This window comes from Panthera pardus, unplaced genomic scaffold (assembly GCF_024362965.1).
Source record: "Panthera pardus isolate Hobbes unplaced genomic scaffold, ASM2436296v1 HiC_scaffold_8, whole genome shotgun sequence".
Lineage (NCBI taxonomy): Eukaryota > Metazoa > Chordata > Mammalia > Carnivora > Felidae > Panthera > Panthera pardus.
In genome coordinates, this window is record NW_026527013.1 from 53,122,488 (window position 1) to 53,147,844 (window position 25,357).

Consider the following 25,357-nt stretch of genomic DNA (forward strand, 5'->3'; position numbering starts at 1 on the left):
AAGTATACAGTTCTTTGGTTTTTAAGTATATTCACAAGTTTGTGCAACCATCACACTAACTACAGAGTATTTTCATCACCCCCAAACCAACCTCATAATCCCAGTACCCATTAGTAGTCATTCCACCCATTTTCAGCCTCCTCTACACTCTGGCAAGCACTTATCTACTATCTTTCTCTATGGATTTTCCTATCCTGGACATCTCATATAAATGGAACCATACATGTAGCCTTTGCAAAGAGCCTCTTTCGTTTAGCATAATGCTTTCAAGGTTCATCCATAATGTAGCATGTGTCAGCACTTCATTTCTTTTTAAGGCTAAAAAATATTCCATTATATGGATATACCACATTTTTTTTATCCATTCATCAACTGATGAATATTTGGGTTGTTTCCATTTGGAGCACCTATGAACAATGCTGCTACAAACATTTGTGTGTAAGCTTTTGCGTGAACATATGTTCTCAGTTCTCCTGGCTGTATACCTAGGAGTATAATTATTGGGTCATATGGTAACTCTGTTTAACATTTTATAAAACTGCCAAACTGTTTTCCACAACAGCTGTACCATTTTAAATTCCCATTAGTGTGGGAGGATTTTGTTCTCCATCTTCTTGTCAACATTTGTTATTTTCTCTTTTTTATTGTAACTATCTTACTGGGTGTGAAGTGGTATATTTCAGTGTGGTTTTGATTTGCATTTCCCTAATGACCAGTGATGTTGAGTATCTATTCATGTGCTTGTTGGACATTGGTTTATCTTTTTGGGGGGACATGTCTATTCACTCCCTTTGTCTATTAAAAAAAAAGTTATTTATGCCTTTTAATTGAGATGTCATAAGAGTTCTTTATATCAAACCCTCATCAGATATGTAATTTGCAGATACTTTCTTGATGTATCCTTTGAAGCACAATATGTTTTAATATTAATGACATCCTAATTTGGGGAGGGCATAGGTGGGTTGAATATAATTTTCTTGCCACATCTAACTCTTTTCCGACCCAAGCTCATAAGGATTTAGTGATTTCTTCTATGAGTGTAATTGTTATAGCGCTTACCTTTGGATCAATAATCCATTTTCAGTTAATTTTTGTATATTGTATGTGGTAAGGGTTTAACTTTATTCTTTTCCATGTAGTGGATACTTAATTTTTCCAGTACTATTTGTTAAAAAGTATTTTTCCTACCCCTGTTATCTTGTTGTTCTTGGCACAAATGGAAGGGTTTAGTTTTGGACTCTATTCCATTGATTTATATGTCTGTCCTTCTGCTGGTACCATCAAGTATTGATTATTGTATCTTTCTAGTAAGTTTTGAAATCATGGAATGTGAGATCTCCAACTTTGTTCGTTTTTCAAGATTATTTTGGCTATTCTAGGTCCCTTAGGTTTCCATATGAATTTTAGGGTCAGATCCTGATCTGTCCCCATCTACTAAAAGCCAGCTGGATCACACTGAACATTAGATTAATTTAGGGTATATTGCCATCTTACCAACATTACGTCTTGTAATCGGTGAACTTGGGATATCTTTGTATTAAGAACTTTTTGCAGGGGCGCCTGGGTGGCGCAGTCGGTTAAGCGTCCGACTTCAGCCAGGTCACGATCTCGCGGTCTGTGAGTTCGAACCCCGCGTCAGGCTCTGGGCTGATGGCTCGGAGCCTGGAGCCTGTTTCCGATTCTGTGTCTCCCTCTCTCTCTGCCCCTCCCCCGTTCATGCTCTGTCTCTCTCTGTCCCAAAAATAAATAAAAAACGTTGAAAAAAAATTTAAAAAAAAATAAAAAAAAAAGAACTTTTTGCAATGTAGTTTTCAGCATACATGTATTGCACTTATTTTATTAAGTTTATTCCTAGATATTTTATTCCTTTGATGCTGTTATCAGTGGCGTTGTTTTCTTAATTTCTTCTTTGAATAATTCATGGCTGGTGTATAGAAATAAAATTGATTTTTGTATATGGCTCTTGTATCCTACCAGAGTAGAATGAACTCTTCAAGAGGAGGAGTGCTTGATGTACTTATTTGCTCTAAGAGTGTTTATGGATTCCTTATGCTTTTCCATGTACAAGGTCATGTCTTCTGAAAATAGAGTATTACTTCTTCCTTTCCAGTCCAGATCCAATCTAGACAGATGCTTTTATTTCTTTTTCTTGCCTATTACCATGACTAGAACTTACAATACAGTGTTGAATAGAAGTGGCAAAAGTGGGAATCTTTGTCTTTTCCTGATGTTAGTGGGAAAGCTTTCAATCTCTCACAATTAAGTATAATATTGATGCTTATTAATGCCCTTTAGGAAGTTGAGGAAGTTCTCCATTACAAGCTTATTATTTATATAAAAGGGTGTTGGATTTTGTTAAATGCTTTTTCTGTGTCTATTTAGATGATGGTGTGGTTTTTGTTCTTTATTAATATGAATTACATTGATTTTCACATGTTAAACCAGGCTTGCTTTCCAGGGATAAATCTCACTTTTTCATACCCTATAATCCTTTTTATATGTTTCTGGAGATTCAGTTTGCTAATTAAAAAACATTTTTTTAAGCTTTATTTATTTAAGTAGTCCCCACACCCAATGTGGGGCTCAAAGTCACAATCAAGATCAAGAGTCGCATGCTTTTCTGACTGAGCCAGCTAGGCACCCCAGTTTGCTAATATTTTGTTAAAGATGCTTGCATTTATATTCATAAGGGACATCGGTCTTTGGTTTTAATTGTGATGTCTCTGTCTGGTTCTGTATCAAGATGATACTGGTCTGGGGGCACCTAGGTGGTTCATTTTGGCTCAGGTCATGATCTCACAGTTCATGGGTTTGAGCCCCACTTCAGGCTCTGTGCTGACAGCTTGGAGTCTAGAGCCTGCTTTGGATTCTTTGTTTCCCTCTCTCTGTCTCTGGCTCTCTCAAAAATAAATACTCATTAAAAATTTTTAGGGGGCTCCTGGATGGCTCAGTCGGTTAAGCGTCCGACTTCAGCTCAGGTCATGATCTCGCAGTCCGTGAGTTCGAGCCCCACGTTGGGCTCTGTTCTGACAGATCAGAGCCTAGAGCCTGTTTCAGATTCTGTGTCTCTCTCTTTCTTTCTCCTCCCCCACTCATGCTCTGTCTCTCTTTTCTCAAAAATAAATAAACGTTAGAAAAAAATTTTTTTAGGATAACTCTGGTCTCAAAATGAGTTGAGGCATGTTTCTTCCTTTTCTGTTGTTCAGGGGTATTTGTGAAAGATTGGTTAATTCTTTAAATGTCTGGTAAAATTTATCAGCAAATCCCTCTACTTCTGAGCTTTTCTTTGTGGGAAGTTTGTGATTAGTAATTCAGTCTCTTCAGTTTTCGTGAGTCTATTAGGATTTTCATTTTTTTTTTTTAGTCATTTCAGTACTTAGTGACTTTGTCAAAAATTTTCCATTTTTATCTAGATTATCTAATGTATTGGCAACAGTTGTTTACAGTATTTCCATATAATTTTTATTTCTGTAAGATTGACAGTAATATCCCCTCTCTCATTGATGATATGGTAATTTAAATCATCTCCCTTCAATATTTGGTCAGTCTGGATAAAAGTTTTGTCAATTTTGTTTGTCTTTTGAAAAGATTTTATTTCTTCTCAATTATTTGTATTTTTTTCTTTATGCTTGCTTTGTGTTTACATTGCTTTTTTGTTTTGTTCTTAGGTTGGAAAGTTAGGTTATTGATTTGAAATCAGTCTTCTTTAATATCGGCATTTATAGCTATAAATTTCCCTCTGAGCACTGCATTCAGTGCATCTTACAACTTTTGGTATGTTATGTGTCTTATTTTTTAATTTTCATTCATCTCAAAGTATTTTTTAATTTCCCTTGTGATTTCTTATTTGATCCATTTCTTTAAGGGTGTGTTGTTTAATATCCACGTATCTGTGAGTTTCCCAAATTTCTTTTGTTATTGATACCCAATTTCATTCCATTGTGATCAGAGAACATAATTTTATGATTTCACCTTATTTTACTTATTGAGTCATGTTTTATGGTGTTAACACATGGTGTATCCTGGAGAATGTTCCATGAGCCTTTGTGAGAATATATTTTCTGCTGTTACTGGATGTAGTGTTCTGTAGATGCTAATCAGATTTAGTTGGTATATAATGTTCAAGTCTTCTGTTTCTTTGGTGATCTTTCTAGTTATATCCATTATTGAAAGTGCAGTATTGAAGTCTCTATTACTGTTTAATTGTGTATTTTTACCTTCAATTCTGTCTGTTTTTTGCATAATGTATTTTTGGGCTGTGTTGATAGATAACATAAGATTTTAATTATTGTATCTTCTCAATATATTGACCCTTTTATCATATTTTATGCCCTTCTTTGTTGCCAGTAACAATTTTTGTCTTAAAGTGTCTTTTGTTTGATGTTAGTATAGTCTCTCCAGTTAACGGTCTTTTGGGTTCTTTTTTAAACACCTTTTTTGAGATATTATTAACATATAAAAATTGTACATATTTAAGGTGTATGACTTGCTGTGTGTGTATGTGTTGAAATGATTACCACAACTAAGCTAGTTAACATATCCATCACCTATACATAGTTGCCAGTGTGTGAGTGTGTGTGTGTGTGTGTGTGTGTGTGTGTGTGTGTTGAGAAGTTTAATATAAGATCTATCCTCTTAGAAAATTTCAGGTATGCAATATGGTATTATTAACTGTCATCACCATACTGTACATTATATCTTCAAAACTTATTTATAGTGCATAATTGAAACTGTGTGGAATATTTTTTCTATTGTTTTACTTTCAACCTATTCATGTCTTTGCATCTAAAATGAATCTCTTATAGACAGCATATAGTTGCATGATGTTTTTTGTTTTATCCATCCATTCTGCCGTGTCTGCCTTTTAGTTGGCGGGTTTAATTCATTTACATTTAATGTAATTACTGATGAAATCGAATTTATGTCTGCAATTTTGATTTTTGGTTTTTATGTGTCTTATGCCTTTTTTTTCTTTCTTTCTGAATTCCTCTATTTTTCTGTATTCCACCTTTTTTTGTGTTAAATAGACATTTTACTTTTTTTTCTTTTTAAGTATGCTCCAAGCCCAGCATGAAGCCCAATACAAGGGCTTGAACTCACAACCCTGAGATCAAGAACTGAGCTGCAATCAGGGGTCAAACACTTAACGGACCAGGCACCCCAAAATAGATCTTTTCTAATGTGCCATTTTAATTCCCATGTTCTCTCTTTCTCTCTCTCTCTCATATACATACACACTTTTTTTTAGTTATTCTTTCAGTGGCTGCTCCAGAGATTACAATTAAAATACTAACTTATAACCATGTGTTTTGGTTTAACATCACCTTAATTTGAATAATAGATAAAAACTTTGCTCCATTGTACCTTGGTTTGCCTCCCCTTCCTTTGGGCTTACTATCACACAGATTAAATCTTTATACTTTATATGACAACACAGATGTATAATTACTGCTTTTTGCATTTGTATTTTATTTTTTTATGCATTTGTGTTTAAAAAAATTTTTTTAACATTTATTTATTTTTGAGAAAGTGAGAGAGACAGAGTGTGAGCAAAGGGAGGGGCAGAGAGAGAGAGAGGGAGACACAGAATCCAAAGCAGTCTCCAGGCTGTGAGCTGTCAGCACAGAGCCTGACGTGGGGCTCGAACTCACAAACTGTGAGATTGTGACCTGAGCCAAAGTCAGACATTTGACTGAGCCACCCAGGCGCCCCTGCATTATTTGTATTTTAAATCACATAGAAGAAAAAAATAATTACAAAGAAAAATGCATTTGTTGTCCTTTATATTTGTCTATGTAGTTTCCTTTACCTGTGTTCTTTATTTCCTCTTGTGGATCTGAGTTACTATTTAGTGACCTCTCATTTCAATCTGAAGTACTCACTTTAGCATTTCTTACAGGGCAGGTTTGCTGGTGATGAATTTTGTTTTTCTGGGAATGTGTTTTGTTTATCTTGTTTTTGTTTATCTGGGAATGTGTTAATTTCTCCTTCACTTTTGAAGGTTAGTTTTGCTGGACATGGAATTTTTGGTTGACAGTCCTATGCTTTCAACACTTTGAATGTTTCATCCCATTACTTTTGATTCCTTTAGATCTGATGAGAAATTGGCTATTAATGATCCTCTTTACATGATAGGTTATTTCTCTCTTGGATTTGCAAGGTCATCTCTTTGTCTTTTGACAGTTTATGATGTGTCTAGATATGGATTTCTTTGAGTTATGCTACTTGGAGGTGACTTACATTTACATATTCTTCCATGGTTTATACATTCTTCGATATGTAGATTACTGTTTTTTATCAAATTTGGGAAGTTTTTTGCCATTATTTCCTCAAATATTCTTTCTGCCCTTCTCTTCTGGAACTCCTTTTAGGCACATGTTTGTATGCTTGATGATGTCATATGGGTCTCTGAGGTTTTGTTCATTTTTCTTTGTTCCTCAGACTGGATACTTTCTTTTTAAAAAGTTTATTTAGTTTGAAATAGAGAGGGAGGGAGGGACAGAGAGAAAGGGAGAGAGAGAATCCCAAGCAGGCTCCGTGCTGAGAATGCAGAGCACAATGCGGGGCTCAGTCCCACGAACTGTACAATGATGACCTGAGCTGAAACCAAGATTTGGATGTTTAACTTACTGAGCCACAAGGTGCCTCTGGATACTTTCAATTAACCTATCTTCAAATTCACTGATTCTTTCTTTACCATGCCTGAAACTGATTTCAGTCTCTCTAGTGAATTTTTCAGTTGTGTTTTTCAACTCCAGAATTTCTCTTCGGCTCTTTTTTTTTTTAATTAAAAAATTTTTTGTAGTGTTTATTTATTTTTGAGAGAGACAGAGACAGAATGCGAGTGGGTTAGGGGCAGAGAGAGAGGGAGACACAGAATCCGAAGCAGGCTCCAGGCTCTGAGCTGTCAGCACAGTGCCCGACGCGGGGCTCAAACTCACGAGCTGTGAGATCATGACCTGAGCCGAAGTCGGACACTCAACCGACTGAGCCACCAGGTGCCCTCTCTTTGGCTCTTCTTTATAATTTCTCCCTCTTGATATTCTCTATTTAGGTGAGGCATCATTTTCATGCTTATTTTTAGATACTTAGACATGGTTTCTTTCAGTTCTTTGAATTTACTTAAAATAGCAGTTTTAAAGTCTTCGTTTAGTAAGTTCCTCAGGAATGATTTCTGTTGAATGTTTTTGATTTGTTTTGGTTTCTGTGTATGGGACATACTGTCTGGTTTCTTTGCATATCCAGTAATTTTTGTTGAGAATTAGACATGTTAAATAATACAATATGTTAACTCTGGAAATCAGATTCTCTCCCCTGCCATGGTTTATTGTTGTTCTTTGCTGCTGCTGTTGTTTGTTAGTTACTTTTCTGAACTGCTTTCATTAAGTTGGTGTTCTTTGTCCTGTGTGACCATGAAGTTTCTCCTTGGTTAGCTTGGTGGTCATCTAGTGATTAGAGAGAGATTTTTCTTAACCTCCTGGAACTGCTAAATCAGTCTTTGCTGAGGTGCTCTGTGTATGTATTGGGGAGTGCCTTCACTGCTGAGCCAGGCAGTTAAGAGCTTTGCCTTACCTCTCATCTCCTGCTTGCACAAATACTCAGGGCCAGCTAGAGGTGAGAGCTTAGGGCCTTCTCAGATCTTTCCTGAGCATGTGCACAACTTCAGGCATATACCTCACTCTGTGCCTGGGCACGGTCTTCTAGATTCCCAAAAATACGTTGGAGCTTTTCAAAGTCTCTTACGGTATTCCCCAGATTTTTGTCTTAAGCTCTTTGGTTAGCTTACTGTTGCAGCACCTCTTATCCACCATCTCAGGAGATCAGGATGTTAAACAGTTGTTCCTGATACTTTTCAACAACTAGCCCTGGGAGAAAGGCTTTCACAAAGCATGAGTTCTGAGTCAGGTCAAATAAAAACAACATGCAGGCAGGGTGCCCTTGGGAACCGCCAAACAGGTGGCCATTTTCTGTAAAAAAAAAATTTGAAGGAGCTTCAGCCCCAGTCTACCCCCTCCAGTGGCTGCCAGGCTGGTTTTCACTGATTCTGAAGGCTACAGGCTTCAAGGCTACAGTCGAGCTGGAGGGAGAATGGGGATGGGAATGGAGCATGTTAAAAGCCTCAAAGCCCATTGTTTTTACAGAGATTCAGATGTTTTCTTGAATAAAGACTTCCCAGACTTTGTCACGGTTCTCTTTTCTCTTCTGGAAGAGAGGATTTATAGAGGTCCTTACTCTGCTATCATCAATGACATCTCTGTGTGTCTTCCTGTCACATATTTTCTATATTTATCAAGCCTTATTTGGCAATAATGACATTGTTAAAGTAATAAATGCGTAACATTTCTGTTTCTCTTCATAAAGCATTCTCTGTCAGTAATTGGCATCATGAAATCCTTTTTGTATCTCAGTGCGTAGGGAAACAGGCATGGAGTGGCATCCCCATTTTAGAGATGAGCAAACAGGCTCAAAAAGGTGAAGTGTTTTGCCCAGTGTTTCCAAATTACTCCCAGTTATGTGTTAATTCCCAGTTATTAGTTTCTTCTGCCCAGTTGACTCGAGCAGAATTGTGATTTTGGTATGTGGAAAAAAAAACCAAAATATAATATTTGGTTTTATAATTTTTTTTTTTTTATGTTAGAGAGCACGAGTGGGGGAGAAAGGCAGAGAGAAAGAAAGAATCTTAAGCTTAAACAGGCTCCATGCTTAGTGTAGAGCCCAACGCGGGGATTGATCCCACAACCCTGGGATTGTGACCTGAGCTGAAATCAAGAGTCAGACGCTCAAATGACTGAGCCACTCAAGTGTTCCAGTATTTGATTTTTTTTTTTAGTTTATTTATTTATTTTGAGAGAGAGAGAGAGAGAGAGAGAGAGAGCACGCACAGGTGGGGGAGTAACAGAGAGAGGGAGAGAGAGAGAATCCCAAGCAGCCTCCTCACTATCAATGCAGAGCCCGATGTGGGGCTTGAACTCAAGAAATGTGAGATTATGACCTGAGCCAAAAATCAAGAGTCGGCTGCTTAACTGACTGAGCCACCCAGGCGTCCCTGTAATATTTGATTTTTTAAATGCAGTTATGTGTTATACCATAACAAGTTTAATTAAAATAGTAAAGTGTTGGGACTTCTATTCCATAATCGGTTATCTCGATGTTGATACTATTTGCTGTTTTGACCTGAACTCTCCCACATCCTCTAAATTATAGTTGTACCCATTTTGCATTTGGATGCCTAAGATTGTACACTATACAGTGACTTTAAGGAAAGAGATAGAGACTTGTTCTATATTTTTGGTATTCTAGTAATACAATTACATATCTTGAACTCAGATCTTTCTTTTTTTGAAGTTTGGCCTTCTAAATCCTGCCTGTGTCCAATAGAGGAAGAGGAAGTTAACAGCAGCAAATTTAGTTAGATTGATAGCTACATGTTTCCATATGAAGCTGTTTCTCATCCGTCATTTGCTCTATATCACTGACATATATAGAAACAGAAACAAAGTTACTGAACATGTGGCCGATAGTTGGAAATGCCATCAACTCTTGATTACCAGGGATAGTGAAACAGCATTTCCTTCAATCCCTTTGGCAACTTAGTGTGTCCTGGAGAGTGAGGTCAGAATATAAAAGGGAAGAAAAGATCCTAGAGAGTGGAATTGATCAGGCAAGACTTGCTGCAGGAGCTAGTACTTGAGCTGAATTTTGATGGAAGTGAAAGATCTCCCTTGATGGGGAAGACAGGAGGTCACTCTCAGTGGGTAGCACCAAGAGGGAACCAGAAAGGAGCTGGGAGCAGTGAGGGTGGGACAGTAGCTTTAAGGTCTGCTGAAACCGGAACTTTTTTTCCCTCTTCTTTGGTTCTTTTTTATTATTTTGACAGGAATCCCAGACATCAAGAGACAGAAACTGATGAGGCGGTTTCCTGGTCTTATTTAGTGATGCTTCCAGCTCATTATCTAAAGTGAGGCTTCTCTGCGCTGGAAGGGCCCTCTTAGCACCAGAACTGGAAAACAGAAGGTTTTGCCCTCAACTTGGAGCAAAGCCTCTGCAGACTACTGGGTGACTGAACCTCAGATGGGAGTGTTTTGACCCTTCTTTTATGGATTCTCATAGGATGGGAATTAAAAGTCTTGGTGGCTCCCAGCCATACTCTTTTATTACCCTGTCTGGAATATTGGGCTAGCTTTCCCTGAGTATTTGAGAAATCAGGACACATGTATATTCTTTTTTTTTTTTTTTAACAATTATTTATTTTTAAGAGAGAGGGAGAAAGATAGAGACAGAATCCAAAGCAGACTCCAGGCTCTGAGCTGTCAGCACAGAGCCAGATGCGGGGCTTGAACCCACGAACTGTGAGATCATGACCTGAGCCCAAGTCAGACGCTCAACTGACTGAGCCACTCAGGCACCCAGGACACATGTATATTTTAAAATCTTTTAGAGTAAGTATAGTTTCTAAACAACAGAGACTTTAAATAAGTGATTTGCAGACACTGCATGAAAATACATAAGCTAAAAAAAATACATAAGCTATTTTTGGGGGGTCAGGTACTTAGTTCCTCATATCCTTATTTAAGAATAGACAAGAGTTGTAAGCCATGAATCTCTTCTTCTCATGAAATGTAAATCGTTGCATGGTGCTGTCAGATCTTAGACCCTGTGAAAGGCATTCTCTAGAGAGTTGTCCCAAATTGGAGTGTTCTGGAGAAACTTAAGTGCCTAGCTAGGGGGTATGGGTTTGGTCTAGTAAAGAGTTGACAGAAAATCTCAGCGAGAGAACAGATACTCCTAAAACCATGTCTTAAGAGGAGATCCTACCATCTTTGGGGTGCCTGGGAGGCTCAGTTGATGAAGCATCTGACTCTTGATTTCAGCTCAGGTTATGATCTCACAGTTCGTGAGTTCGAGCCCCGCATTGGGCCCTGTGCTGATAGCACAGAGCCTGCTTAGGATTTCTCTCCCCCCTCTCTCTGCCCCTCCCCACTCGTGCTCTCTATCTCAAAATAAATAAATAAATGAATTTTTAAAAAAAGATTCTACCATCTTTGTCCAGTTGTCTGCATGTCACCAGTAAAGCTAACCTGGCCTGTAAAACAGTTAGGTGAGGATAATCATGTTTATCAGGAAAGGATCCATATCTGTATATTTAAAAAGTCTTTCTTATTTCTCTATTTAGCAAACTCCCCCAGCACCTTTACAGTATTTATAACCTATCAAAATGTAATGTGAACACTTCTCAGGACCCTGTATTCTTACTTAGAAGGTGAAATATGCTTTATGTAGTTTGTTGCAGTGCTCAAATTCATTGTGATGGTGTCTTTTTGGGGGTGGGGGTAATTTAAAACACATTTTCAAATCCCTTTAAGAAGGTCAAATTGTTTGTAGGGGAAAATATCCTTGTACCTTTTATAAGCTGCTTATACTCGTAACACAGATTAACTTCCCAGCACATAAAGGGAATACTAGAAAACCCTTGCATGATTAAATATGCCCCTGGAGGATTAAGTTTTTCCACATATTTTTGAAGCCAGAGCTATGAATAACGTTTCAGCATTTAACTTTCTGTACATCCTGATTATGGGGGAGGCTTTCACTCCTACTGCTCTTGCTGTTAGTTTTTCTGCTTTTCAGATTTGTAGCACTGCGAATTATCTGTGGAAACATGGGCTTGAAATCTGAAAGGTTAATTAAGGTCCAACATAGTATCGTCTCTGGAATTATTCCAGGGTTTTTTTTCAAAGTTTTTGTCCATTTTTCCAACCTGTTCTTCTTTTACCTTACTGCACACCTGGCACAAAATACCTAGTTGGTGAGCTTATTCGTTTAGAAATAAGTGATCACTAAGCACCACAGTATTTATCATTTTGAAAAAGATCACTTAATTTTCATGCATTTTTCCTAAGATAAAATTCTGGTTTATAAGCAATCTCTTTATTCCTGAGGGATTCAGTTACCAAGTGCCTTTTTATCCAGGCATAGGGTGGTCAGATTAATTTACTGGAGCTAATCAGCCAAAGGCTCAGCTTTGTGTGCCTTGAGGCATTCTGGTCACCCCTTGCTCCTCCGTAATCCCTCTGTACCTCTTCCCTGCAGGTCTTAGGTTAACCTTCCTTGGCTTCTTTCATAGGTATTCAGCAGCCCCTTGATTTCCTTGACGTCTGTGGTACCTTTATCCTGTCCCCAAGCTTACATAGGTCCTTAACCACATTTTCCCCCCAAACTTCTATTTTCTGTCCTGAGCAGGGGCCTCCACTTCCTTTCTCACATTCCCCACGCAGCTGTGCCAGACCATCACCACCCTCCTCAAGCTCTGTGGTCCACCTCATCCCCTTCTCTGGCAGCAGATGACCGTGCTGCCTCCTGTCAGACTCCAGAACTTGTCAGCCCCCAGTTCCCTACTCTCCTAACTCACCACTACAGCTGCTTTACTTCCTGTGGCTGAAGGAGGGCTCCCCTCTTTGCTCCAACTTCATCAGGCTTTAGAGTTTTTCTTCCTCTTGCACGACCTTCCTCCAGCATTAGGGGGGAAATAGAGATTTTACTATTATTTAAATAAGTCACGCATGCCCCTGGTTTTAAAAATTCAAGCGGTATAAAAGAATTTACAGGGGCAACTACTTGATGCCAGTTGTATGTGTGTATTCTTCCAGAGATCTTATATGCATGAACAAGCATACACACAGGTCACATTTCCCTTTCTTCCTCTTTCCTCCTCTACCTTTATTTCAAAAACATTAATACTAGATGCTTGGTCTGTACATTGCTTTTAATATATCCGTATGTCTTGGAAATAGGTTTATATCAATACTCTAGAGCTACTCCATTCTTTTAATGGATCTAGACTATGCCCTTGCTTGTAAATACACCATAATTTTGTTAATCAGCCCCCTATTAGAGTCATTGCTTCTCATCTTTTGTTGCTGCAGTGTTTCAGTGAGCATCATTACACGGTGATCTCTCTCTTTTTTTTTTTTTTTTGCCCATGGACAACTGTATCTGTGTGAAAGGTCTTTGAAGTGGAATTGCTGGATCGAAGAGTGTATACATTTTTATTTCTGAATGGATGAATTTGTAAACTTAATTAATTAACTAATTAATTAATTAATTATGGCAGCTTTGTTCACAACTGCCAAAGCTTAGAAGCAACCAACATGTCTTTCAGTGGGTGAATGGATAAACAAACTGTGGTACATACAACAAAAGAATATTACTTACCACTAAAAAAAAAAAAAAAAAAGCTATTGAGTCGTGCACAGACATGGCAGAACCTTAAATGCATGTGACTAAGTGAAAGAAGCCCATTTGAAAGGGCCACAAACTGTATGACAGTCTGGAAAAGGCACCATTATGGAAACAGTAAAAGGGTCAGTGGTTGTTAGGCTGGGGTGGGTGGGAGATGACTAGGCAGAGCACAGGGGATTTTTAGGGTAGTGAAAATATAATGATTGGTATATATCTATTCTCCCCCCCCCCCCCCTCATTTTTCTGTTTCTAGTATTACTGCTTTTCCAGCCTTTCTATTCATGTGTAATTGATTTCTCGGATTTCTCTTCAGTGTCTGCTATCTTTTTGATACATTCATCTCTTTATTTCCTCTGAGTTTTGACACAATTTCTGAGATATTCAGCTTTACTGTTTCCTTTCTAATTTTCACAATTCCTGTGATCTTTGAATTTTTAAATATGATAATCATTTTTTTTTCCTTCTAAGAACTCATATTGTTCCCCTGTCAAGACTGTGGGCCTTTAATCTTATTATTGAAGAAAAATATATATACAAAAAGGTACTTGATGGCTTTTTACAAAGTACACCAACATCCAGATAAAGAAACAAATAGTATTCCTTGTGCCCCTTCTATGTATAGTTCCTCCGTGGGTAACCACTCTCCTGACTTAGATTCATTTTTTGTCTGTTCTTTTTTAATTTTTTTTAAATTTTTTTCCCAATGTATGAAATTTATTGTCAAATTGGTTTCCATACAACACCCAGTGCTCATCCCAAAAGGTGCCTTCCTCAATACCCATCTCCCACCCTCCCCTCCCTCCCACCCCCCATCAACCCTCAGTTTGTTCTCAGTTTTTAACAGTCTCTTATGCTTTGGCTCTCTCCCACTCTAACCTCTTTTTTTTTTTTTTTTTTTCCTTCCCCTCCCCCATGGGTTTCTGTTAAGTTTCTCAGGATCCACATAAGAGTGAAACCATATGGTATCTGTCTTTCTCTGTATGGCTTATTTCACTTAGCATCACACTCTCCAGTTCCATCCACGTTGCTACAAAAGGCCATATTTCATTCTTTCTCATTGCCACTGTCTGTTCTTTTTTTTTTTAATTTTATACATATAAATGTAACCATACAGTACATATTGCTTCCCTCTTCTTTTGTTTAACATTATGTTTGTGAGAGTTATCTCTGTTGTTGCATGTAGATATCATTGTTTTCATTGCTAAGTGGTATTCCATTGCATAAATACACCAGTTTGTTCATTCATTCTACTATTGATGGACGTTTGAGTAGGATCTAGTTTGGACTATCATAAATAGTGCTACTATAGACACTTTGGGTCTTCTGATGCATACCTGAATACATTTTGTTATTGGTACATATATCTAGGAATATAATTGCTTGATCATAGGGCATGTAAGTGTTAAGACTCTAAAGTAGCTCTCCCATTTTGCATTCCTGTGAAAATCCTGGTTGTTCTACATTCTTGCCAGTACTTGGTAACTTCTTTTTAATTTTAGCCATTTTGGTGGGTTAAAGTAGGAATTCCTTGTGGTTTTAGTTTTCGTTTCCCTAATCACTTGTAATGTTAAGCAACTTTTCATATGTTTATTGGCCATTTGGATATCCTCTGTTGTGACATGCCTGGTGAAATTTATTTTTACCTTGTTAAACTATTCTGTTATTTAAAAACATATGGCTAGCCAGTAGATCACATTTCCCATCCATTGGTCCCTCTTTTCCTTTATCCCTTTTAATTTTTTTCTTGGTTCTTCTCTGGCCAGTAATTTTTTTTTCCTAAGAAGTGAAATTTAGAATCAGGTAACCATAGCTTTTCTAGAATTTTTAGTAAGTTTGCATGAAACTTACATTTTATTTGAGAAAAATTATCATCTGAATTGGAAGATGACATTGTCATTCTTTTTAAGAAGGGGAAAATGGTAAATATTAAGTCCTCCCAATGTTTGCCCACCAGATTACATTATTATCCTCATATTTAATTTCTAGTTTTAGTTTCATTCTTGATAGGTGCTTGTAGAAGTGAAAATTTTATAATACGCTTTTAAATCCTACAACACCCTTTTTAAAAAAATTTAATGTTTTACAGGTTCTTGATCAATATGAACGAGAAGGATTTAATTTCCTAGCGAAGGTGTTTAATTCTTCACATTCCTTCTTAGAAGACTTGACCGGTCTCACGTTGCTGCATCAAGAGACCCAAGCTGCTGAGGTAAGAATAAAGCAAGCTTTCTGTACTGAGGACTGATGTGTTTGAAACCTACTTGATATTCAGATTTATGGAAAAGTAAGGAAGTGGTTAATTAGGATTTTTTTTCCCTTAGAACAAACATCACTAAATAAGTCTGCTAGTTATCAGAGGAGAATGGACCTTCTGAAATTGCTGTATGTTCATGTGTGCAGATTGTTGTATAGTAGGTGCCCAATGTACATAATTAAAGGGAGTATAGCTTACTGATTTTCAGGCACCTCTGGTCCTTTCTGAAGAACACCATGCCTGTAGCCATTGGAGAGTTGGCTCTAATGTCCATAGCTCAAAATGTAAGACAGAGAAGACTGGGTTCTGGCCATGTTCAGAGAGAATATGCCTGGCTTTTATTTCATGATTGGATGCATCTTCTTAGGCCACCAAACCCTACCGTGAATTCTCCGGTCACAACCTGATAGTTATGCTTTGCTTGTCAATTAGAATGTATTGCAAATCTTAATTTCCTTAACTTTCCTTAATTTGCTTGATCATAGGGCAATATGTGTGTGTTAATTTTCCTTAATTTCCTTAACTTCTTCAGAAGTTCTTAGGAAAAATGGCCTGTCTTAGCATTTCCACAAGCTACATAAGGAAAACCTTGTGTGCCTGTGTCCTGCAGGAGTGGAACACTTGCAAAGAGGCCTTTAGTCCTATAGTCCTATTTATTGATTACCACCCCATTCCCACCCTTGCCCGGGGTTGTGTGTCTTCACTGTTGGGACAGGCCCCAGTGGTCACTGAGTAGACATTCAGGCCCAGTACTGGACTAGCTGGTGGCAAACTAAAGCTGCTGTTGGGCAGACTGGGGCTAGCCTTGAATAAGGGTGGAACTGCCAGAGTCCAATCCTTTGACACTCTCAAGAGACTGAGGTGAGAGTTGTAGGCACACCCGAGAGGCAAGATAGTACATCTCTAATACGACTTTTAACACTGAAATCAGTTCTGGGGTACCTGGCTGGCTTAGTCGGAAGAGCACGTGACTCGATCTGGGGGTCCTGAGTTTGAGCACTGCTTGCCGTGGTATCCTCTGGGCAGTCAGTAGATACAGTATCCAACTTACAGCCAATAGTTAGACCCACACAGAGTCTCTCAGCTTCAGTCTCAGAAGATGAATGGAATCTTTGCTGAACTTTAAGAGACTTTGAGATTTTCCCCAGAACTGTGATTGGTTCCCAGAAGGTTCAGAATGTTATGGTGGTCATGGCCACTGTATTATCCTTTGAGCAGCACTGTACTGCCTGATGATAAGGGAAAAATAACTTACAGGTCTTTTCCACCATGCAATTGTTTGACTAGTTGGCTGGGGTAATATTTCTACCCAGATAGAAACAATTCATATACTTCTCTTTTGTTGGCTAGATGAATTGCAACTTGAAATTGACCCCAAATCTCACCTTTTAAACAGAGCAGATGCTAGGATAATGGACAGATTCCTTGATAAAATCTGGCTTGTTTTGCATTTGAGTTGCATTAACAGCCTTTTCAAAGAAGGAAGAGAAGGGGAAGTTTAAGAGAGCAATAGTGACTAAATAGATGGTGGGGCAGCAGGGGACATGGCTTCATCCACAAGCCTGAGATTGCTTTTTGAAGTTTTCCTCCATTAAATTATATTTATAGGTTTGGAATCATAAGCCACACATCAAATTTTTGATTAGAGATGGTAGACTGGCTTGTGAGCCAGATATGGCTTGCAGGTGTGTTTTGTTTGGCTTGCCCTGTGTGTTAAATCCTGAATAAACTCAACATTTAAAACTTGTGAGTTTTGGGGCGCCTGGGTGGCTTGGTCGGTTAAGCGTCCGACTTCGGCTCAGGTCATGATCTCACGGCCCGTGAGTTCGAGCCCCGCATCGGGCTCTGGGCTGACAGCTCAGAGCCTGGGACCTGTTTTGGATTCTGTGTCTCCCTCTCTCTCTGACCTTCCCCCGTTCATGCTCTCTCTCTGTCTCAAAAAATAAATAAACGTTAAAAAAAAAAATTTAAAACTTGTGAGTTTTACATAAAAATCTAAATTTTCCCATTTCTAACTTCTTTGAAAAATCAGATCTGGTGTGCCGAGGCCTGCATTTCTTAATAGTGATGGTTAGCTGGAATCAGGATACAAATTTTATAGTTAAATAATGTACTTTATATGAAATTTATTCTGCATGAAAAGGAAATCTTCTACACTTGTTCCTTACCACCCAGTTTCCTTCCTAGAGACAAACACTGTTGTTGGTTTTTGCCCAAAGGTATTTTCTAGGTGATATTCTCCATTTAAATGATGCTCTTGAGCTAATAACCCTTCCAGTATTGGAATTTGGAATCATTATCTTGGAATTTGGAATCCTTCCATTCATTAGGTTGTCTTTTAGTTTTGTAGATTGTTTCCTTCGCTGTGCAGTAGCTTTTTATATTGATGTAGTCCCAACAGTTTATTTTTGCTATTATTTCCTTTGCCCCAAGAGACCTATCTAGAAAAATGTTGCTGCATCCCATCTTAGAGAGATTACTGTTTATGCTCTGTTCAAGGATTTTATGTTTCAGGTCTTGTATTTAGTTCTGTAATCCATTTTGAGTTTATTCTTGTGTATGATGAAAGAAAGTGGTCTAGTTTCATTCTTTTGCATGTAGCTGTCCAGTTTTCCTGGCACCATTTGTTGAAGAGACTGTCTTTTTCCCGTTGTATATTCTTGCCTCCTTTGTCAAAGACCAATTGACCATATAGTGGGTTCATTTCTGGGGTTTATGTTCTGTTCCACTGATCTTCATGTCTATTTTTATGCCAGTACCATATTGCTTTAATTACTTGCACTTTGTAATAGAACTTGAAATACAGAATTGTAGTACCTCCAGTTCTGCTTTTCTTTTCAAGATTGTTTGGCTATTTGCAAACTTTTCTGGTTTCATATAAATTTTAGGATTGTTTGCTCTAGTTCTGTGAAAAATGATGTTGGTATTTTGAAAGGGATTGGACTAAATCTGTAGATTTCTCTGTGTAGTGTAGACATTTTAACAATATTTGTTCTTTCAACCCATGAGCATGGAATGTCTTTCCACTTCTTTGCATCATCTTGAATTTCTTTCATCAATGTTTTATAGTTCTCAGAGTCTTTGACCTCCTTGGTGAAGTTAACTCCTAGAGATTTTATTGTTTTGGGTGCAATTCTAAATGGGATTGTTTTCTTATTTTCTCTTTATGCTGCTTTGTTATTAGTGTATAAGAATGCAACAGATTTCTGTACATTGATTGTGTGTCCTGCAACTTTACTGAACTCATTTATTAGTTCTAGTAGTTTTTTTTTTTGTGGACTCTTTTGGGTTTCTTACATAGAATATCATATCATCTACAAATAGTTTTACTTCTTTTTTACCAATTTGGATGCCTTTATTTCTTTATGTTGTCTAATTGCTGCGGCTAGGACTTCCAGTACTATGTTGAATAAAAGTGGTGAGAGTGGGCATCCTTGTCTTGTTCCTGACCTTAAGGGAAAAGCTCTGGTTTTTTCATCAGTGAGTATGATGTTGGCTGTGAGCTTTTAATAGGAGACCTTTATTAGGTTGAGATATGTTTCCTTTAGACCTACTCTGCAGAGGGTTTTGTTTTTGTTATTATCATGAATGGATGTTATACTTCATCAAATGCTTTTTCTGCATCTATTGAAATGATGATATGGTTTTTATCTTTTCTCTTATTGATGTGATGTATCATGTGGATTGTTTTGTGAATATTGAACTACCCTTGCGTCTGGGAATAAATCCCACTTAATTGTGGTGTATGATTTTTTTTTTAATGTATTGGATTCAGTTTTCTAATATTTTGTTGGGAATTCATGGATATGAAAGATATTTGGCTGCCATTCTCTTCTCGTAGCATCTTTTTCTGGTTGTGGTATCAGGGTGATACTGGCCTCATAGAGTGAATTTGGATGTTTTCCTTCCTCTTTTATATTTTGGAATAGTTTGAGAATAAGTATTAACTCTTCTTTAAATGTTGGGTAGAATTCACCTGTGAAGTCCTGTATTTTTTTGTTAGGAGGTTTTTGATTACTATTTCAATGGCTGGTAATCAGTCTGTTCAAATTTCCTGTTTATTCTTGCTTCCGTTTTGGGAGGTTCTGTGTTTCTAGGAATTTATCCATTTCTTCTGAGTTGTCCAATTTGTTGGCATACAGGTTTTCACGATATTCTTTTACAATTGTTTATATTTCTGTGGTGTGGTGGTTGTTTCTCCTCTTTCATTGGTGATTTTGTTTAATGGGGTTCTCTTTCTCCCTCTGTCTTTTTAATGAGTCTGACTAGAAATGTATCAATTTTGTTGATCTTTTCAAAGAAACAGCTCCTGGTTTCATTGACTTCGTCTATTGTTTTTTTAGTTTCTTTATCATTGATTTTTGCTCTAATCTTTATTATTTTCTTCCTTTTGCTGGGTTTGGGTTTTGTTTGTTCTTTTTCTAGCTTAGGTGTTAGTTTAGGTTGTTTATTTGAGATTTTTCTTGCTTCCTGATGTAGGTCTGTATTGCTGTAAACTTCCCTCTTATAACCACTTTTGCTGGGGACGCCTGGGTGGCTCAGTCAGTTAAGCACCCAATTTTGGCTCAGGTCATTATCTCATGGTTTGCGGGTTTGAGCCCCACATCAGGCTCTGTGCTGACAGCTCAGAGCCTGGAGCCTGCTTCCAATTCTGTGTCTCCCTCCCCTGTCCATGATGTGTCTCTGTCTCTCAAAAATAAATAAACATAAAAAAAAAAGAACCACTTTTGCTATATCCCAAAGATTTCGACTGTTGTTTTCATTTTTACTTGTTTCCATGTAATTTTCAATTTCTTCTTTGATTTCTTGGTTGACCCATTCATTGTTTAGTAACATGTTATTTAAAGCCATGCGTTCATGCTCTTTCCAGATTTCTTTCTTGTGACTGATTTCTGGTTTCATAACATTGTGGTCAGAAAAGATATATGGTATGACTTCTATTTTTTTTTAATTTGTTGAGACTTGTTTTGTGGCCTAATATGTGATCTGTTCTGGAGAATGGTCCATGTGCACTTGAAAAGAATGCATATTCTGCTGTTTTAAGATTGTATGTTCTGAATATGTCTGTTAGATCCTTCTGGTCCAGTGTGTCATTCAAAGCCATTGTTACCTTGTTGACTTCCTGTTTGGATCATCTGTCCATCAGTGTAAGTGGGGTGTTCAAGTCGACTACTATTACTATGGATTATTTCCTTTATGTTTGTTATTAAGTGTTTTATGTATTTCACTCTTCTAAATAGGACTGTGTTTTAAGGTAGTGCTCAGCAGAGGACCTCATAACAAGAAAACTCATTGCCTTACATTATTTTACATTACTGTGAAAAATATGTATGTGTAAATAAACATATATATCAAAAAATATATACATATCTGTGTGGAGGTAGAGTTTTGATTTATATATTTGATTCCCAGTGCATTAACAGGTATTGAGTAATGAAAATACAAAATTCTGCATCCTGTATGAAAACGTCCCAATTTATTTATTTTAGCAATGCAATCAAGAATGCTCAGTTCTCATCTTGGGCTGTTTTTATACTTCAACACTCAAATTGCAAAAGATTCAACCAGATAATTATATATGATTGTATACTTTTATATATTGTTTATAAAATATGTGTTTGTACAAATACTGTTTTTTATGACAAGAATTACTGAACATCTTTAAAAATTTTGATAGCAAAGCCCTGTGATGGTAACTGAATACGAAAGTTAATGAGATGAACTCATAGTCTAATATAAGAAACAGATGTAAATAGTGCATTCTAATATCATCACAAGTATTTTAGCCGTTTATATATATTAAGTGCTCAGAGAGCAGTTACTCCTGCCTGGGGAGTAGCACGCCAAGGAAAGCTTTATATATAAGGAAACAAGTTTGCAGTTAAATTTTAAAATTTAATTATTTTTTTAATTTAATTTTTTATTGAGTGATAATTGACATACAACATTATATTAGTGTCAGGTGTTCAATGTAATGATTTGATATTTGTATATATTCCAAAATGATCACCACAATAATTCTAGTTAACATCCATCACCAGTTAGGGGTTTTTTTTAGTTTTTTTTTTTTTTTCTCATCTGGCTTTTTATAATTTTTTTAACTTAAATTTTAGTTAACATACTGTGCAATATTAGTTTTAGGAGTAGAAGTCAGGACTCACCACTTAAATACATCACCCAGTGCTTATCACAACAGGTGCCCTCCTTAGTACCTATCACCTATCTAGCCTATTTCCCACCCACCTCCCTCTGTCAGCTCATAGTTTGTTATCTATCATTAAGTGTCTTGTGGTTCATTTCCCCTTCCTATATGTTCACCTCTTTTGTTTTTTAAATTCCCCATATGAGTGAAATCATAAGGTATTTGTCTTTCTCTGAGTGACTTATTTTGCTTAGCATAATACATTCTAGCTCCATCTGTGTCATTGCAAATGGCAAGATTTCATTCTTTTTGCTGGCTAATTAATATTCTACTTTATATATGTACCACATATATACCTCCTTATCCATTCATCAGTCGATGGACATTTGGGTTCTCTCCATAGTTTGGCTATTGTTGACAATGCTGCTACAAACATTGGGGTGCATGTACCCCTTTGAATCTGAATTTTTGTATCCTTTGGGTAAATACCAAGTAGTACAATTGCTGGATCATAGGGTAGTTCTATTTTTGGTTTTTTGAGGAACCTCCATACTGTTCTCCAGAGTGGCTGTACCAGTTTGCCTTTCCACAACAGTACAAGTGGGTTCCCCTTTCTCTGCATCCTGTGTCAACACCTGTTGTTTCTGGTGTTGTTACTTTTAACGATTCTGACAGGTATGAGGTGGAGTCTTATTGGCTTTTATTTGTACTTTCCTGCTGATGAGTGATGTTGAGCATCTTTTCATGTTAGCCATCTGGATGTCTTCTTTGGAAAAATGTCTATTCATGTCTTCTGCCCATTTCTTCACTGGGTTATTTGTTTTTTGGGTGTTGAGTTTGATAAGTTCTTTATAGATTTTGGTACTACATCACCAGTTATTTTAAAGGATGAGTAAGCTATCTTTAAAAATAAAAATGGGTAGGGATGGGGCACCTGCTGGCTCAGTCAGTTGAACATCTGACTTTGGCTCAGGTCATGATCTTGTGGTTGGTGGATTTGAGCCCTACATTGGGCCCACTGCTGTCAGCATGTCAGCGCAGAGCCTGCTTTGGATCCTCTGTCCCCCTCTCTCTGCCCCTTGCCCGCTGTGTTCTCCCCAAAATAAATAAATACATAAAATAAAATTAAATTAAAAATAAAATAAAATAAAATAAAATAAAAAGAGTAGGGAAAGAGAAGGGAAGTGGAGGAGGGCATTCTAGGCTGAATAAAGGTCTCAGAGGCTAAGAGTCTTTAGTGTGTTACTCAGAATCATGAGCATGCAGTTGGAGCCAGAATTATCTGAAATCAGATGAGGTGTTCTTTTTTAAATTAAAAAAAGTTTTTTTAATGTTTATTTATTTTTGAGACAAAGAGAGACAGAGCATGAATGGGGGAGGGTGAGAGAGAGAGGGAGACACAGAATCTGAAGCAGACTCCAGGCTCTGAGCTGTCAGCACAGAGCCCGACGTGGGGCTCAAACTCACGGACCGCGAGATCATGACCTGAGCCAAAGTCGGATGCTTAACTGACCGAGCCACCCAGGCGCCCCAAGGTGTTCTTTTTTAAATAACTGCTTTATTGAGTTGTAATTTATATACCATGAACTTTACCTTTTAAAAAAGTGTACAATTCAGTGGTTTTTAGTGCATTCAGACTTGTTGTGCTACTCTTACTACTAAGTTTAGAACATTTTCATCACCCAGAAACAAACTTCGTACTCACTCAACAGTCACTCCTCATTCCCCCTTCCTTCCAGGCCTGGCAACCGCTACTGTACTCTCTGCATGGATTTGCCTATTCTGGACATGTCGTGTAAATGAAATCAAACGATATGGGGCATTTTGTGTCTGCTGTCTTTAACTTGGCCTGATGTTTTCAAGGCTCATCTATGTTGTAGCAAGATAATTCTCCTTTCATTAAAGAAAAGTTTTGATGCTATTAAACAATCTCCTAACCTTTTAACATCTGTGGTCTGTCTCCCAAAATACAGACCCTTTATGAAGGAAGAGTGCAAAGCTGATCCTACTTGAGACCACAAATCCCTTTCTTTTCATAAAACGGAACAGAGAAGTAATGGATTAGAAGATACATTCAAGACAGATTCACCCAGATTTAGTGAGATTGGCTAATGCAACCCAATTGTTTGCACCCATTTTTCTTCCATCATCAAATAGCCCCAGATGAATGCCAGTCTAGGTTACTAGTGTAATCATAGTGCTGTTGAGATTGAGATTAACAGACAAATCACCAGTTTGTTTTCTGTTGGAGAAGCGGTTGAGGTGCAAGGTGCAGAGTGGGGACTGGATAGTGGTGATGGGGGCGAGGGGCAGACAGATCAGACTTACAAAATGAGTTTGCTTCGGGGTGATTTTGAGGTAATGGAATAAATGAGTGGAAATGTTTGAATGGTATTAGAGTTAGGATGGTGATAGATCTTGGAGAACAAGAGGAAGACTGGGCTGCAGTAAAAAGATGTTTAAATGAGAAATATGTGTGGTATATTAATTTTATCTTCAGTTGCAACGTTAAAAATACCCCCCTCATAAATGTTTTTGCAGTGTTATGTTTCCTAATGAAGGGGTCTTGGACAGAGACCCATGTCCTTTGTAGCCCATCTAGCTGCCAAATTATAGTTACATTCTACCCATGAGGTATTAGAAGGCTCCATGGAGGAAAGCCCTCCACTCAGCTTTTTGCCTTCTTAACATGTTGCCATCCAAATAGGGAATTTTGGGTGAAGTTCTGTTCTTTATGTATATATATACGTATATATATATATATATATATATATATATATATATATATATACGTATATATATATATATATACACACACACACACACACACACACATATATATACATACGTACGTATATATATATGTATATATATAATTTAAATTCTGGTTAGTTAACATAGAGTGTAATAATGGTTTCAGGAGTAAAATTTAGTGATTCATCACTTATATATAACACCCCGTGCTCATCCCAACAAGTGTCCTCCTTAATGCCCATCACTCAATTAGCCCATCCCCCTACCCAACACCCCTCCAGCAGCCCTCAGTTTGTTCTCTGTATTTAAGAGTTTCTTATCGTTTGCCTCCCATTCTGTTTTTATATTATTTCTCCTTCCCCACACCTTCTTTATCCATTCATCAGTCGATGGACATTTGGACTCTCTCCATAATTTGGCTATTGTTGATAGTACTGCTATAAACATGGGGGTGCATGTGTCCCTTTGAAACAGCACACCTGTATCCCTGGGATAAATACCTAGAAGTGCAATTGCTGGGTTGTAGGGTTGTTCTATTTTTAGTTTTTTGAGGAACCTCCATACTGTCTTCCAGAGTGGCTGCCCAGTTTGCATTCCCACCAATAGTGCAAAAGTGTTACCCTTTTTCCTCATCCTCACCAATATCTGTCATTTCCTGAGTTGTTGATATTAGCCATTCTGACAGGTGTAAAGTGGTATCTCATCATGGTTTTGATTTGTATTTCCCTGATAAGGAGTGATGTTGAAAAGACACATCTTTTCATGTGTCTGTTAGCCATTTGGATGTCTTCTTTTAAAAAGTGTTGTTCATGTCTTTTGCCTGTTTCTTCACTGGTTTACTTGTTTTTTAGATGTTGAGTTTGAGAAGCTCTGTATAGATTTTGGATACTAACCCTTTATTGGATATATTATTTGCAAATATGCAAAATTCTGATCTTTACTTTCAAGAGCCTTTTTGAAAATGGATT

General features: G+C 37.4%; 1 protein-coding gene across 4 annotated transcripts in view; it reads left to right on the top strand.

Moving 5' to 3' along the window:
- The window catches only part of ATG7 (autophagy related 7), a 247,173-nt gene that overhangs the window by 103,767 nt on the left and 118,049 nt on the right, over positions 1-25,357 (top strand). For all 4 annotated transcript variants that reach the window (XM_053896758.1, XM_053896759.1, XM_053896760.1 and 1 more), the window contains one exon: positions 15,326-15,448. In XM_053896758.1, coding sequence (XP_053752733.1) covers positions 15,326-15,448 — 123 coding nt within the window. The remainder of the gene's footprint in view (positions 1-15,325; positions 15,449-25,357) is intronic.